At 33.5% G+C, this 14,791-nt stretch overlaps 2 protein-coding genes across 2 annotated transcripts; both read right to left on the reverse strand.

The window, feature by feature from the left end:
• Nucleotides 1-2,235: 2,235 nt before the first annotated feature.
• LOC123315425 (uncharacterized protein K02A2.6-like) lies at nucleotides 2,236-5,070 on the reverse strand. The gene is made up of 2 exons (XM_044901113.1): nucleotides 2,694-5,070; nucleotides 2,236-2,423 (listed from the first exon to the last, which is right to left on the reverse strand). Exons 1-2 carry the CDS (start codon nucleotides 5,068-5,070, stop codon nucleotides 2,236-2,238), a joined length of 2,565 nt encoding a protein of 854 aa, XP_044757048.1.
• Nucleotides 5,071-5,383: 313 nt separating this feature from the next.
• Nucleotides 5,384-6,106, reverse strand: LOC123315426. The gene has a single exon (XM_044901115.1). The coding sequence runs from the start codon at nucleotides 6,104-6,106 to the stop codon at nucleotides 5,384-5,386; it is 723 nt and encodes a 240-aa protein (XP_044757050.1).
• Nucleotides 6,107-14,791: the final 8,685 nt, after the last annotated feature.

The raw sequence follows: 14,791 nt of genomic DNA on the forward strand, positions 1-14,791 counted from the left end.
GCTCTCTGGAGTGCAATTCTCTATTGAATCATCAACTGTTAGGTTTGGTTGAATCTAAAAAGTAAGTATTATACACTCCATATCCTAAGACAGTAGTAGGACACCCTGATTTGTAAGCGGAGGAGCAAATAGGTCATTTTAGGGGGGTCTAAGCCCTTGCTCATTTTTGACCCAAAAAAATCGAGATTTTCGATATCTAGTTGTTGAGCTGGAATGGAAGCCTGATCAATGCTGATTACGAAACCGGAAATCCCAATTGGATCAGAGGAATATAACAAGAGATATTGCAGATTGAAATTTGCAACTTTTGAAAAATGCCATTTTCGAGATGAAAATCTGAACGGAGAGAGATAGGCTTTCAGGAATACTTGCTATAGATTCAGCATATTCGAAAACCTATATTTTCATGATGAACTTTCAAATATCGGACGTTGTTTGAAGAAAAATCGAATTTATTGTTTTTCCATTTTTCATTTTCCAGTTCAATTTGAACTGCTCTCTGGAGTGCAATTCTCTATTAAATCATCAACTGTTCAGTTTGGTGGAATCAACAAAGTAAGTATCATACACTCCATATCCTAAGACAGTAGTAGGACACCCTGATATTTATGCAGAGGAGCAAATAGGTCATTTTAGGGGGGTCTAAGCCCTTGCTCATTTTTGATTTTTATGCAGAGGAGCAAATAGGTCATTTTAGGGGGGTCTAAGCCCTTGCTCATTTTTGACCCAAACAATCGAGATTTTCGATATTTAGTTTTTGAGCTGGAATGGAAGCCTTATCAATGCTGATTACGAAACCGGGAATCCGAATTGGATCAAACGAATATAACAAGAGATATTGCAGATTGAAATTTTCAACTTTTGATAAATGACATTTCCAAAATGAAAATCTGAACGGTGAGAGATAGGCTTTCGAAAATGCTCGCAATGGATTCAGCTTATTTGAAAAACTATATTTTCATGATAAACTTTCAAATATCTGACTTTCTTAAAAAAAAAAGAATTCATTTTTTTTCCATTTTTCATTTTCCAGTTCACTTTGAACTGCTCTCTGGAGTGCAATTCTCTATTGAATCATCAACTGTTAGGTTTGGTTGAATCAAAAAAGTAAGTTCTATACACTCCATATCCTAAGACAGTAGTAGGACACCCTGATTTTTATGCAGAGGAGCAAATAGGTCATTTTAGGGGGGTCTAACCCCTTGCTCATTTTTGACCCAAAAAATCGAGATTTTCGATATTTAGTTGTTGAGCTGGAATGGAGGCCTGATCAATGCTGATAACGAAACCAGAAATCCCAATTGGATCAGACGAATATAACAAGAGATATTGCAGATTGAAATTTGCAACTTTTTAAAAATGCCATTTTCAAGATGAAAATCTGAACGGAGAGAGATAGACTTTCAGGAATACTTGCTATAGATTCAGCATATTCGAAAACCTATATTTTCATGATGAACTTTCAAATATCCGACGTTGTTTAAAGAAAAATCGAATTTATTGTTTTTCCATTTTTCATTTTCCAGTTCAATTTGAACTGCTCTCTGGAGTGCAATTCTCTATTGAATCATCAACTGTTTAGTTTGGTGGAATCAACAAAGTAAGTATCATACACTCCATATCCTAAGACAGTTGTTGAACTTCCTGATTTTCAGGCAGAAGAGCAAATAGGTCATTTTAGGGGGGTCTAACCCCTTGCTCATTTTTGACCCAAAAAATCGAGATTTTCGATATTTAGTTTTTAAGCTGGAATGCAAGCCTTATCAATGCTGATTACGAAACCGGATTTCCGAATTGGATCAGACGAATATAACAAGACATATTGCAGATTGAAATTTTCAACTTTTGAAAAATGACATTTCCAAAATGAAAATCTGAACGGTGAGAGATAGGCTTGTAACGGTTTTATTTCCGTATTTAAATATATTTTTTAAATAACGAGACTGCTGGATGTATTAATTTAATTTATTATGAAACACAACTAGGTAACTTTATTACAGGCAGGTTCAACGATGACTGAACGTTGACTTCGATACAGAACAATCACATACATACAACATGTGTATAACAAGAAGTTTTATACTATAATCAAATGGCCTCAGCCTTAACAATATCCTTACATCCCCCCTTTTCAGTTCAAAAATGTTAAATTCCTAAAATTAACAACACAAATTAATATCAACTACTAACAATTGAAAAAATTAACCCAAAATTTTACAAATCAAATATCTAAACCTAATTTGGAAACCTATCTGGTTTTCTCAACAAATTTCTATACCTCAAACAATAAGGTGAAACTTTATCACAATCATTATTTGCATAATTATTATAGTCACTTTTGTTTCCATCAGAGTCAGAATCACTTGAAATATTTCGATATATAAAGTGTTCCCTATTCCTTCTGAATAATCTATTATTTTCATCTGAAACCAAGAAAGACCTAGGTTCATTACACTTAGAGACAATTCTACCTTCATTCCATGAATTATTTTTTCTAAAAAAGATATTTTTATTCTTCTTTTCCTTCAAAGGTCGACTGTTACGATCATAATAAAATTTTTGTTTAGTTTGACGGTTAATGATATTTTGTCGAAAGTTTCTAGAATTAATCAATTTTGGTTTAAGTAAGGAATCTTTTGTTGGAATTGTATCCTTGAGACGTCTACTTAAAAACAACTGTGCAGGCGACAAACCAAGATCGGGTATAGGAGTGTTACGATATTTGAGCAAATATAAACTAATGTTACCATTATCAGCACTTGATTTATTTAAAATACCTTTACATATATTTACAGCTTTCTCAGCCATTCCGTTGCTTCTGGGGTAATGTGGACTAGCAAAAATCAGTCTGACATTATAGTCTTCAGCAAACTTTTTAAAAATGAACGAATTAAAGGGATTATTATCAGACATTATTTTGTTTGGAAATCCAAAAATAGCAAACACTTCCATAAGGCAGTTTATTACGTCTCTAATATTTTTCGATTTTATAAATTTAAAGTCAATCCATTTGGAATAGTAATCGATAATCGCAAGGTAAGATTTATTTTTGAAATCGAAAATATCAATGCCTATTTTATCCCAAGGCCTATTTGGTAACTCATGGGGTAACAATGGCTGTTTTGCATTTTTATTTTGGAAATATTTACAAGTTTCACATTTAAGAATATATTCTTGAATTTCTTTTGACATACCCGGCCAAAATAAGCATTCACGAGCTCTAGCTCTACATTTATTAATACCAAGATGACCCTCATGTAGTTTCCTCAACATTTCAGTTCTCATGCATTTAGGTATAATAAATCTATCTCCATAAAATAACAAATCCTCACACTCAGAAATTTGATCTCTAATGCTTTGATAAATTCTCAATTCATCAGGTAATTTTCTATAATTCTTCCATCCATTCCTAAGACATTGCTTTAATTTAACAAGAGTTTCATCATTATTCGTCGATAACGTTAGTTCAGATAATTTTTTATCAGATATAGGCAATAACTCTTTCAAACTGTGAACATGAATTTCTTCATGATCTCTAAATGTAGGATCTACCAAACTAGCACGAGATAGAGCATCAGCAATGAACATCTGTTTTCCTGGTAAATATTCTACTTTTGAATCATATTTCATTAATCTATATAATAATCTCTGTAACCGAGAAGATACTTTATTAATATCTTTTCTGAAAATATTGACTAGCGGTTTCTGATCAGTATGAATTCTTACTTGCCGACCATATACAAAATAGTTGAACTTTTCAACAGCAAAGACAATAGAACTCAACTCCCGTTCAATATTCGCATATCTCTTTTCTGTATCAGACAAAGTTCTAGAGGCAAATGCCACTGGCTTTCCATCCTGCATAAGGCAAGCACCGAAACCATCCATAGACGCATCACACTGTATGATAACCTCTTTATTGACATCAAAATGTGCCAGAGTTGGAGCTTGTATAATCAAATTTTTAATTTTATTTACTGTTTCCGTGTGTGTTGGTTCCCATTGAAATAAGACATTCTCAAATGTAAGCTGTCTCAAGGGCGCTGATACCGCTGATAAATTTGGACAAAACTTTCCTAAATATTTTATAATACCTAAAAATCTGAGCAATTCTTTCTTATTAGTGGGAATTTTCATTTTTTCTATAGCCTCGGTTCGCTGTGGGTCTACCTTAATGCCTTTCTCCGATATGATAAAGCCTAAAATTTTTAACTCTAACTTTTTATACTGAAATTTATCTTTATTGAAAGTTATACCATATTTTTTTGCAATCTCTAAAACTTTCTGTAATTTTTCATCATGCTCCTCTTCTGTCGAACCTGAGATAATTAAATCATCTATATATATACCATCATCCAAAACATTACCGAATATTTCAACATTCTTGCGTTGGAAAATTTCCGCGGAAGTATTTATTCCGAAGGGCAAACGAAGAAACCTATATCTACCATATGGAGTAGCAAACGTACACAATTTTGACGATTCTTCATCTAACGGTATTTGGTAAAAAGAATCTCTTAAATCTAATACCGAAAAATATTTCTTATTATTCAAACTAGCCAATATTTGATCGGGAGATGGAATTTGATAATGCTCGCGTTTCAAACATTTATTCAAATCGGATGGATCAAGGCAAATCCTTAAATTTTTGTCTTTCTTTTCTGTGATAACTATATTGTTAACCCAATCAGTTGGCTCGATTTGCCGACATATAACACCGTTTTGTTCTAAATTATCCAATGACTCTTTTAATTTGGGCATTAGTTTTTGTGGAATTGTCCGAGAACTGTGTATAACAGGAATTGCTTTATCATCCAGAATTAATTTGCAAGGTTTTCCAGGAAAACATCCTAAATTATTAAAAACTCCATTATATTCCAATACTATATCATTTTTTGATTTTAAATTAGTCTTTGTTAATGAACTTATATGCTTTATCAAGTTAAAATCTAAGCAAGCCTTCAAACCCAATATTGGTTTATCTGCACCATCAACAATATAAAAAGATACATCTGATTTTCTGTCTCTAATGATACAACTCAACCTTACCAATCCTCTTACTTGCACCATTTTTCTTCCAAATGCCATCAAGTTAACGTTAGCAGGGGCAATTCCATCCAGTGAGCCAATTTTTGTACAGTAGACCTTCGTGGAAGTACATTACACTCTGCTCCAGTATCCAACTTAAAACATATAATTGCATTATTAATCATTATATTTTCAGCTAACATTTCTTCATTAGAACAATCGCTTAATTTGGATTTCAACTGATCAATATGTATTGTATCAATAAACAAATTGTCAACCTCTTCACATAATGAAATAGTTTCCACTGGAGATATTTCTGGTTTCTTTTTCTTTTTATTTTTATCATTTGAATTTTTTAATAAGAAAAATGATTGTGTTTTTTACAATATGAGCAAGTTTTACCAAAAGCAGGACATTTACGATTGTCATGTTTATATCCACATCTTTGACATTTTATGAATGATTTATTGTAACTATTTCTATTACTTAACTTATTTAATCTCTTCTGAGTAACAGCATCAACGGCATAATCCGGCTTTGGCTGATTACCAGTGATCACACTTGCTTGCTGCCGGCTAATCTCCATGATGTTGCAAATTTCCTCAGTTTTCTTCAGTGACAAGCTCTCATTCTGCAGCAGCTTCTCTCGCAGGTTATCGTCCTTCATTCCCATTATGATCTTGTCCCTGACCATCTCATCTTCATTGGTGTACTCGCAGTTTTTCACCAGAGTTTTTATTTCCGTAATGAAACTCGTTATCGACTGGCCATCCTTCTGAGTGCAGCTCAAAAATTTAAAACGGTCGAACACCACATTCTTCTTTGGTTCGCAATACTTCTTGAATGCCGCCTTTACATCCTCCAGTTTTGCAGAAGAAATTTTTAACTTCAAGGTATTAAAAATTTCCAAACCTGCATCTCCGATTAAATTCAGGAATATTGCCACCTTTTTTTCTTCAGAAGCATCCGTATCCACGGCAGCTAACATATATAATTCGAATTTTTGAATCCATGTGGCCCAATTTTGTCCCATGTTTCCCGAAAATTCCATAGCAGGTGGGATTCTGAATCCTTCCATATTTATATAATCCTCGAATAATTATCGGAAAAATCACAACACCTGACACCATGTAACGGTTTTATTTCCGTATTTAAATATATTTTTTAAATAACGAGACTGCTGGATGTATTAATTTAATTTATTATGAAACACAACTAGGTAACTTTATTACAGGCAGGTTCAACGATGACTGAACGTTGACTTCGATACAGAACAATCACATACATACAACATGTGTATAACAAGAAGTTTTATACTATAATCAAATGGCCTCAGCCTTAACAATATCCTTACAAGGCTTTTGAGAATGCTCTCAATGGATTCAGCTTATTTGAAAACCTATATTTTCATATCAAACTTTCAAATATCTGAGTTCGTTTGAAAAAAAAATCGAATTTATTGTTTTTCCATTTTTCATTTTCCAGTTCACTTTGAACTGCTCTCTGGAGTGCAATTCTCTATTGAATCATCAATTGTTAGGTTTGGTTGAATCAAAAAAGTAAGTATTATACACTCCATATCCTAAAACAGTAGTAGGACACCCTGATTTGTATGCAGAGGAGCAAATAGGTCATTTTAGGGAGGTCTAAGCCCTTGCTCATTTTTGACCCAAAAAATCGAGATTTACGATATTTTGTTGTTGAGCTGGAATGGATTCCTGATCAATGCTGATAACGAAACCAGAAATCCCAATTGGATCAGACGAATATAACAAGAGATATTGCAGATTGAGATTTGCAACTTTTGAAAAATGACATTTTCAAGATGAAAATCTGAACGGAGAGAGATAGGCTTTCAGGAATACTTGCTATAGATTCAGCATATTCGAAAACCTATATTTTCATGAGGAACTTTCAAATATCCGACGTTGTTTGAAGAAAAATCGAATTTATTGTTTTTCCATTTTTCATTTTCCAGTTCAATTTGAACTGCTCTCTAGTGCAATTCTCTATTGAATCATCAACTGTTTAGTTTGGTGGAATCAACAAAGTGAGTATCATACACTCAATATCCTAAAACAGTAGTAGGACACCCTGATTTGTATGCAGAGGAGCAAATAGGTCATTTTAGGGGGGTCTAACCCCTTGCTCATTTTTGACCCAAAAAATCGAGATTTTCGATATTTAGTTGTTGAGCTGGAATGGAAGCCTGATCAATGCTGATAACGAAACCAGAAATCCCAATTGGATCAGACGAATATAACAAGAGATATTGCAGATTGAAATTTTCAACTTTTGAAAAATGACATTTCCAAAATGAAAATATGATCGGTGAGAGATAGGCTTTCCAGAATGCTCGCAATGGATTCAGCTCACTTGTAAACCTATATTTTCATGATAAACTTTCAAATATCTGACTTTGTTTGAAAAAAAATCGAATTTATTGTTTTTCCATTTTTCATTTTCCAGTTCACTTTGAACTGCTCTCTGGAGTGCAGTTCTCTATTGAATCATCAACTGTTAGGTTTGGTTGAATCGAAAAAGTAAGTTCTACACACTCCATATCCTAAGACAGTAGTAGGACACCCTGATTTTTATGCAGAGGAGCAAATAGGTCATTTTAGGGGGGTCTAAGCCCTTGCTCATTTTTGACCCAAAAAATCGAGATTTTCGATATTTAGTTCTTGATCTGGAATGGAAGCCTTATCAATGCTGATTACGAAACCGGAAATCCGAATTGGATCAAACGAATATAACAAGAGATATTGCAGATTGAAATTTTCAACTTTTGAAAAATGACATTTCCAAAATGAAAATCTGAACGGTGAGAGATAGGCTTTCGAGAATGCCCGCAATGGATTCAGCTTATTTGAAAACCCATATTTTCATATCAAACTTTCAAATATCTGAGTTCGTTTGAAAAAAAATCGAATTTATTGTTTTTCCATTTTTCATTTTCCAGTTCACTTTGAACTGCTCTCTGGAGTGCAATTCTCTATTGAACCATCAACTGTTAAGTTTGGTTGAATCAAAAAAGTAAGTATTATACACTCCATATCCTAAGACAGTAGTTGAACTTCCTGATTTTCAGGCAGAAGAGCAAATAGGTCATTTTAGGGGGGTCTAACCCCTTGCTCATTTTTGACCCAAAAAATCGAGATTTTCGATATTTAGTTTTTGAGCTGGAATGGAAGCCTTATCAATGCTGATTACGAAACCGGAAATCCGAATTGGATCAAACGAATATAACAAGAGATATTGCAGATTGAAATTCGCAACTTTTGAAAAATGACATTTCCAAAATGAAAATCTGAACGGTGAGAGATAGGCTTTTGAGAATACTCGCAATAGATTCAGCTTATTTGAAAACCTTTATTTTCATATCAAACTTTCAAATATCTGAGTTCGTTTAAAAAAAAATGGAATTTATTGTTTTTCCATTTTTCATTTTCCAGTTCACTTTGAACTGCTCTCTGGAGTGCAATTCTCTATTGAACCATCAACTGTTAAGTTTGGTTGAATCAAAAAAGTAAGTACTATACACTTCATATCCTAAGACAGTAGTAGGACATCCTGATTTTTATGCAGAGGAGCAAATAGGTCATTTTGGGGGGGGTCTAAGCCATTGCTCATTTTTGACCAAAAAAATCGAGATTTTCTATATTTAATTTTTGAGCTGGAATGGAAGCCTTATCAATGCTGATTACGAAACCGGAAATCCCAATTGGATCAGACGAATATAACAAGAGATATTGCAGATTGAAATTTTCAACTTTTGAAAAATGACATTTCCAAAATGAAAATCTGAACGGTGAGAGATAGGCTTTCGAGAATGCCCGCAATGGATTCAGCTTATTTGAAAACCCATATTTTCATATCAAACTTTCAAATATCTGAGTTCGTTTGAAAAAAAATCGAATTCCGAATTGGATCGAACGAATATAACAAGAGATATTGCAGATTGAAATTTTCAACTTTTGAAAAATGACATTTCCAAAATGAAAATCTGAACGGTGAGAGATAGGCTTTCGAGAATGCTCGCAATGGATTCAGCTTATTTGAAAACCTATATTTTCATATCAAACTTTCAAATATCTGAGTTCGTTTGAAAAAAAATCGAATTTATTGTTTTTCCATTTTTCATTTACCAGTTCACTTTGAACTGCTCTCTGGAGTGCAATTCTATATTGAATCATCAACTAAAAGGTTTGGTTGAATAAAAAAAGTAAGAATTATACACTTCATATCCTAAAACAGTAATAGGACACCCTGATTTGTATGCAGAGGAGCAAATAGGTCATTTTAGGGGGGTCTAAGCCGTTGCTCATTTTTGACCAAAAAAATCGAAATTTTCGATATTTAGTTTTTGAGCTGGAATGGAAGCATTATCAATGCTGATTACGAAACTGGAAATCCCAATTGGATCAGACGAATATAACAAGAGATATTGCAGATTGAAATTTTCAACTTTTGAAAAATGACATTTCCAAAATGAAAATCTGAACGGTGAGAGATAGGCTTTCCAGAATGCTCTCAATGGATTCAGCTTATTTGAAAACCTATATTTTCATATCAAACTTTCAAATATCTGAGTTCGTTTGAAAAAAAATCGAATTTATTGTTTTTCCATTTTTCATTTACCAGTTCACTTTGAACTGCTCTCTGGAGTGCAATTCTCTATTGAATCATCAACTGTTAGGTTTGGTTGAATCAAAAAAGTAAGTTTTATACACCCCATATCCTAAAACAGTAATAGGACACCCTGATTTGTATGCAGAGGAGCAAATAGGTCATTTTAGGGGGGCCTAAGCCCCTGCTCATTTTTGACCAAAAAAATCGAGATTTTCGATATTTAGTTTTTGAGCTGGAATGGAAGCCTTATCAATGCTCATTACGGAACCGGAAATCCCAATTGGATCAGACGAATATAACAAGAGATATTGCAGATTGAAATTTTCAACTTTTGAAAAATGACATTTCCAAAATGAAAATCTGAACGGTGAGAGATAGGCTTTTGAGAATGCTCGCAATGGATTCAGCTTATTTGAAAACCTATATTTTCATATCAAACTTTCAAATATCTGAGTTCGTTTGAAAAAAAATCGAATTTATTGTTTATCCATTTTTCATTTACCAGTTCACTTTGAACTGCTCTCTGGAGTGCAATTCTCTATTGAATCATCAACTGTTAGGTTTGGTTGAATCAAAAAAGTAAGTATTATACACTCCATATCCTAAAACAGTAATAGGGCACCCTGAATTGTATGCAGAGGAGCAAATAGGTCATTTTAGAGGGGTCTGAGCCGTTGCTCATTTTTGACCAAAAAAATCGAGATTTTCGATATTTAGTTTTTGAGCTGGAATGGAAGCCTCATCGAAACCGGAAATCTCAATTGGATCAGACGAATATAACAAGAGATATTGCAGATTGAAATTTTCAACTTTTGAAAAATGACATTTCCAAAATGAAAATCTGAACGGTGAGAGATAGGCTTTTGAGAATGCTCGCAATGGATTCAGCTTATTTGAAAACCTATATTTTTATATCAAACTTTCAAATATCTGAATTCGTTTGAAAGAAAAATCGAATTTATTGTTTTTGCATTTTTCATTTTCCAGTTCACTTCGAACTGCTCTCTGGAGTGCAATTCTCTATTGAATCATCAACTGTTAGGTTTGGTTGAATCAAAAAAGTAAGTATTATACACTCCATATCCTAAAACAGTAATAGGGCACCCTGAATTGTATGCAGAGGAGCAAATAGGTCATTTTAGGGAGGTCTGAGCCGTTGCTCATTTTTGACCAAAAAAATCGAGATTTTCGATATTTAGTTTTTGAGCTGGAATGGAAGCCTTATGAATGCTGATTACGAAACCGGAAATCCGAATTGGATCAAACGAATATAACAAGAGATATTGCAGATAGAAATTTTCAACTTTTGAAAAATGACATTTCCAAAATGAAAATCTGAACGGTGAGAGATAGGCTTTTGAGAATGCTCGCAATGAATTCAGCTTATTTGAAAACCTATATTTTCATATCAAACTTTCAAATATCCGAGTTCGTTTGAAAAGAAATCGAATTTATTGTTTTTCCATTTTTCATTTACCAGTTCACTTTGAACTGCTCTCTGGAGTGCAATTCTCTATTGAATCATCAACTGTTAGGTTTGGTTGAATCAAAAAAGTAAGTTTTATACACTCCATATCCTAAAACAGTAATAGGACACCCTGATTTGTATGCAGAAGAGCAAATAGGTCATTTTAGGGGGGTCTAAGCCCTTGCCTCGGCCCTTGCTCATTTTTGACCCAAAAAATCGAGATTTTCGATATTTAGTTGTTGAGCTGGAATGGAAGCCTGATCAATGCTGATAACGAAACCAGAAATCCCAATTGGATCAGACGAATATAACAAGAGATATTGCAGATTGAAATTTTCAACTTTTGAAAAATGACATTTCCAAAATGAAAATATGATCGGTGAGAGATAGGCTTTATAGAATGCTCGCAATGGATTCAGCTCACTTGTAAACCTATATTTTCATGATAAACTTTCAAATATCTGACTTTGTTTGAAAAAAAATCGAATTTATTGTTTTTCCATTTTTCATTTTCCAGTTCACTTTGAACTGCTCTCTGGAGTGCAGTTCTCTATTGAATCATCAACTGTTAGGTTTGGTTGAATCGAAAAAGTAAGTTCTACACACTCCATATCCTAAGACAGTAGTAGGACACCCTGATTTTTATGCAGAGGAGCAAATAGGTCATTTTAGGGGGGTCTAAGCCCTTGCTCATTTTTGACCCAAAAAATCGAGATTTTCGATATTTAGTTCTTGATCTGGAATGGAAGCCTTATCAATGCTGATTACGAAACCGGAAATCCGAATTGGATCAAACGAATATAACAAGAGATATTGCAGATTGAAATTTTCAACTTTTGAAAAATGACATTTCCAAAATGAAAATCTGAACGGTGAGAGATAGGCTTTTGAGAATACTCGCAATAGATTCAGCTTATTTGAAAACCTTTATTTTCATATCAAACTTTCAAATATCTGAGTTCGTTAAAAAAAAAATGGAATTTATTGTTTTTCCAGTTTTCATTTTCCAGTTCACTTTGAACTGCTCTCTGGAGTGCAATTCTCTATTGAACCATCAACTGTTAAGTTTGGTTGAATCAAAAAAGTAAGTACTATACACTTCATATCCTAAGACAGTAGTAGGACACCCTGATTTTTATGCAGAGGAGCAAATAGGTCATTTTGGGGGGGGTCTAAGCCATTGCTCATTTTTGACCAAAAAAATCGAGATTTTCTATATTTAATTTTTGAGCTGGAATGGAAGCCTTATCAATGCTGATTACGAAACCGGAAATCCTAATTGGATCAGACGAATATAACAAGAGATATTGCAGATTGAAATTTTCAACTTTTGAAAAATGACATTTCCAAAATGAAAATCTGAACGGTGAGAGATAGGCTTTCCAGAATGCTCGCAATGGATTCAGCTCACTTGTAAACCTATATTTTCATGATAAACTTTCAAATATCTGACTTTGTTTGAAAAAAAATCGAATTTATTGTTTTTCCATTTTTCATTTTCCAGTTCACTTTGAACTGCTCTCTGGAGTGCAGTTCTCTATTGAATCATCAACTGTTAGGTTTGGTTGAATCGAAAAAGTAAGTTCTACACACTCCATATCCTAAGACAGTAGTAGGACACCCTGATTTTTATGCAGAGGAGCAAATAGGTCATTTTAGGGGGGTCTAAGCCCTTGCTCATTTTTGACCCAAAAAATCGAGATTTTCGATATTTAGTTTTTGAGCTGGAATGGAAGCCTCATCGAAACCGGAAATCCGAATTGGATCAAACGAATATAACAAGAGATATTGCAGATTGAAATTCGCAACTTTTGAAAAATGACATTTCCAAAATGAAAATCTGAACGGTGAGAGATAGGCTTTTGAGAATGCTCGCAATGGATTCAGCTTATTTGAAAACCTATATTTTTATATCAAACTTTCAAATATCTGAATTCGTTTGAAAGAAAAATCGAATTTATTGTTTTTGCATTTTTCATTTTCCAGTTCACTTCGAACTGCTCTCTGGAGTGCAATTCTCTATTGAATCATCAACTGTTAGGTTTGGTTGAATCAAAAAAGTAAGTATTATACACTCCATATCCTAAAACAGTAATAGGGCACCCTGAATTGTATGCAGAGGAGCAAATAGGTCATTTTGGGGGGGGTCTAAGCCATTGCTCATTTTTGACCAAAAAAATCGAGATTTTCTATATTTAATTTTTGAGCTGGAATGGAAGCCTTATCAATGCTGATTACGAAACCGGAAATCCCAATTGGATCAGACGAATATAACAAGAGATATTGCAGATTGAAATTTTCAACTTTTGAAAAATGACATTTCCAAAATGAAAATCTGAACGGTGAGAGATAGGCTTTCGAGAATGCCCGCAATGGATTCAGCTTATTTGAAAACCCATATTTTCATATCAAACTTTCAAATATCTGAGTTCGTTTGAAAAAAAATCGAATTCCGAATTGGATCGAACGAATATAACAAGAGATATTGCAGATTGAAATTTTCAACTTTTGAAAAATGACATTTCCAAAATGAAAATCTGAACGGTGAGAGATAGGCTTTCGAGAATGCTCGCAATGGATTCAGCTTATTTGAAAACCTATATTTTCATATCAAACTTTCAAATATCTGAGTTCGTTTGAAAAAAAATCGAATTTATTGTTTTTCCATTTTTCATTTACCAGTTCACTTTGAACTGCTCTCTGGAGTGCAATTCTATATTGAATCATCAACTAAAAGGTTTGGTTGAATAAAAAAAGTAAGTATTATACACTTCATATCCTAAAACAGTAATAGGACACCCTGATTTGTATGCAGAGGAGCAAATAGGTCATTTTAGGGGGGTCTAAGCCGTTGCTCATTTTTGACCAAAAAAATCGAAATTTTCGATATTTAGTTTTTGAGCTGGAATGGAAGCATTATCAATGTTGATTACGAAACTGGAAATCCCAATTGGATCAGACGAATATAACAAGAGATATTGCAGATTGAAATTTTCAACTTTTGAAAAATGACATTTCCAAAATGAAAATCTGAACGGTGAGAGATAGGCTTTCCAGAATGCTCTCAATGGATTCAGCTTATTTGAAAACCTATATTTTCATATCAAACTTTCAAATATCTGAGTTCGTTTGAAAAAAAATCGAATTTATTGTTTTTCCATTTTTCATTTACCAGTTCACTTTGAACTGCTCTCTGGAGTGCAATTCTCTATTGAATCATCAACTGTTAGGTTTGGTTGAATCAAAAAAGTAAGTATTATACACCACATATCCTAAAACAGTAATAGGACACCCTGATTTGTATGCAGAGGAGCAAATAGGTCATTTTAGGGGGGCCTAAGCCCCTGCTCATTTTTGACCAAAAAAATCGAGATTTTCGATATTTAGTTTTTGAGCTGGAATGGAAGCCTTATCAATGCTCATTACGGAACCGGAAATCCCAATTGGATCAGACGAATATAACAAGAGATATTGCAGATTGAAATTTTCAACTTTTGAAAAATGACATTTCCAAAATGAAAATCTGAACGGTGAGAGATAGGCTTTTGAGAATGCTCGCAATGGATTCAGCTTATTTGAAAACCTATATTTTCATATCAAACTTTCAAATATCTGGCTTCGTTTAGAAAAAAATCGAATTTATTGTTTTTCGATTTTTCATTT

Source organism: Coccinella septempunctata, chromosome 6, assembly GCF_907165205.1.
Source record: "Coccinella septempunctata chromosome 6, icCocSept1.1, whole genome shotgun sequence".
NCBI classification, from domain to species: domain Eukaryota; kingdom Metazoa; phylum Arthropoda; class Insecta; order Coleoptera; family Coccinellidae; genus Coccinella; species Coccinella septempunctata.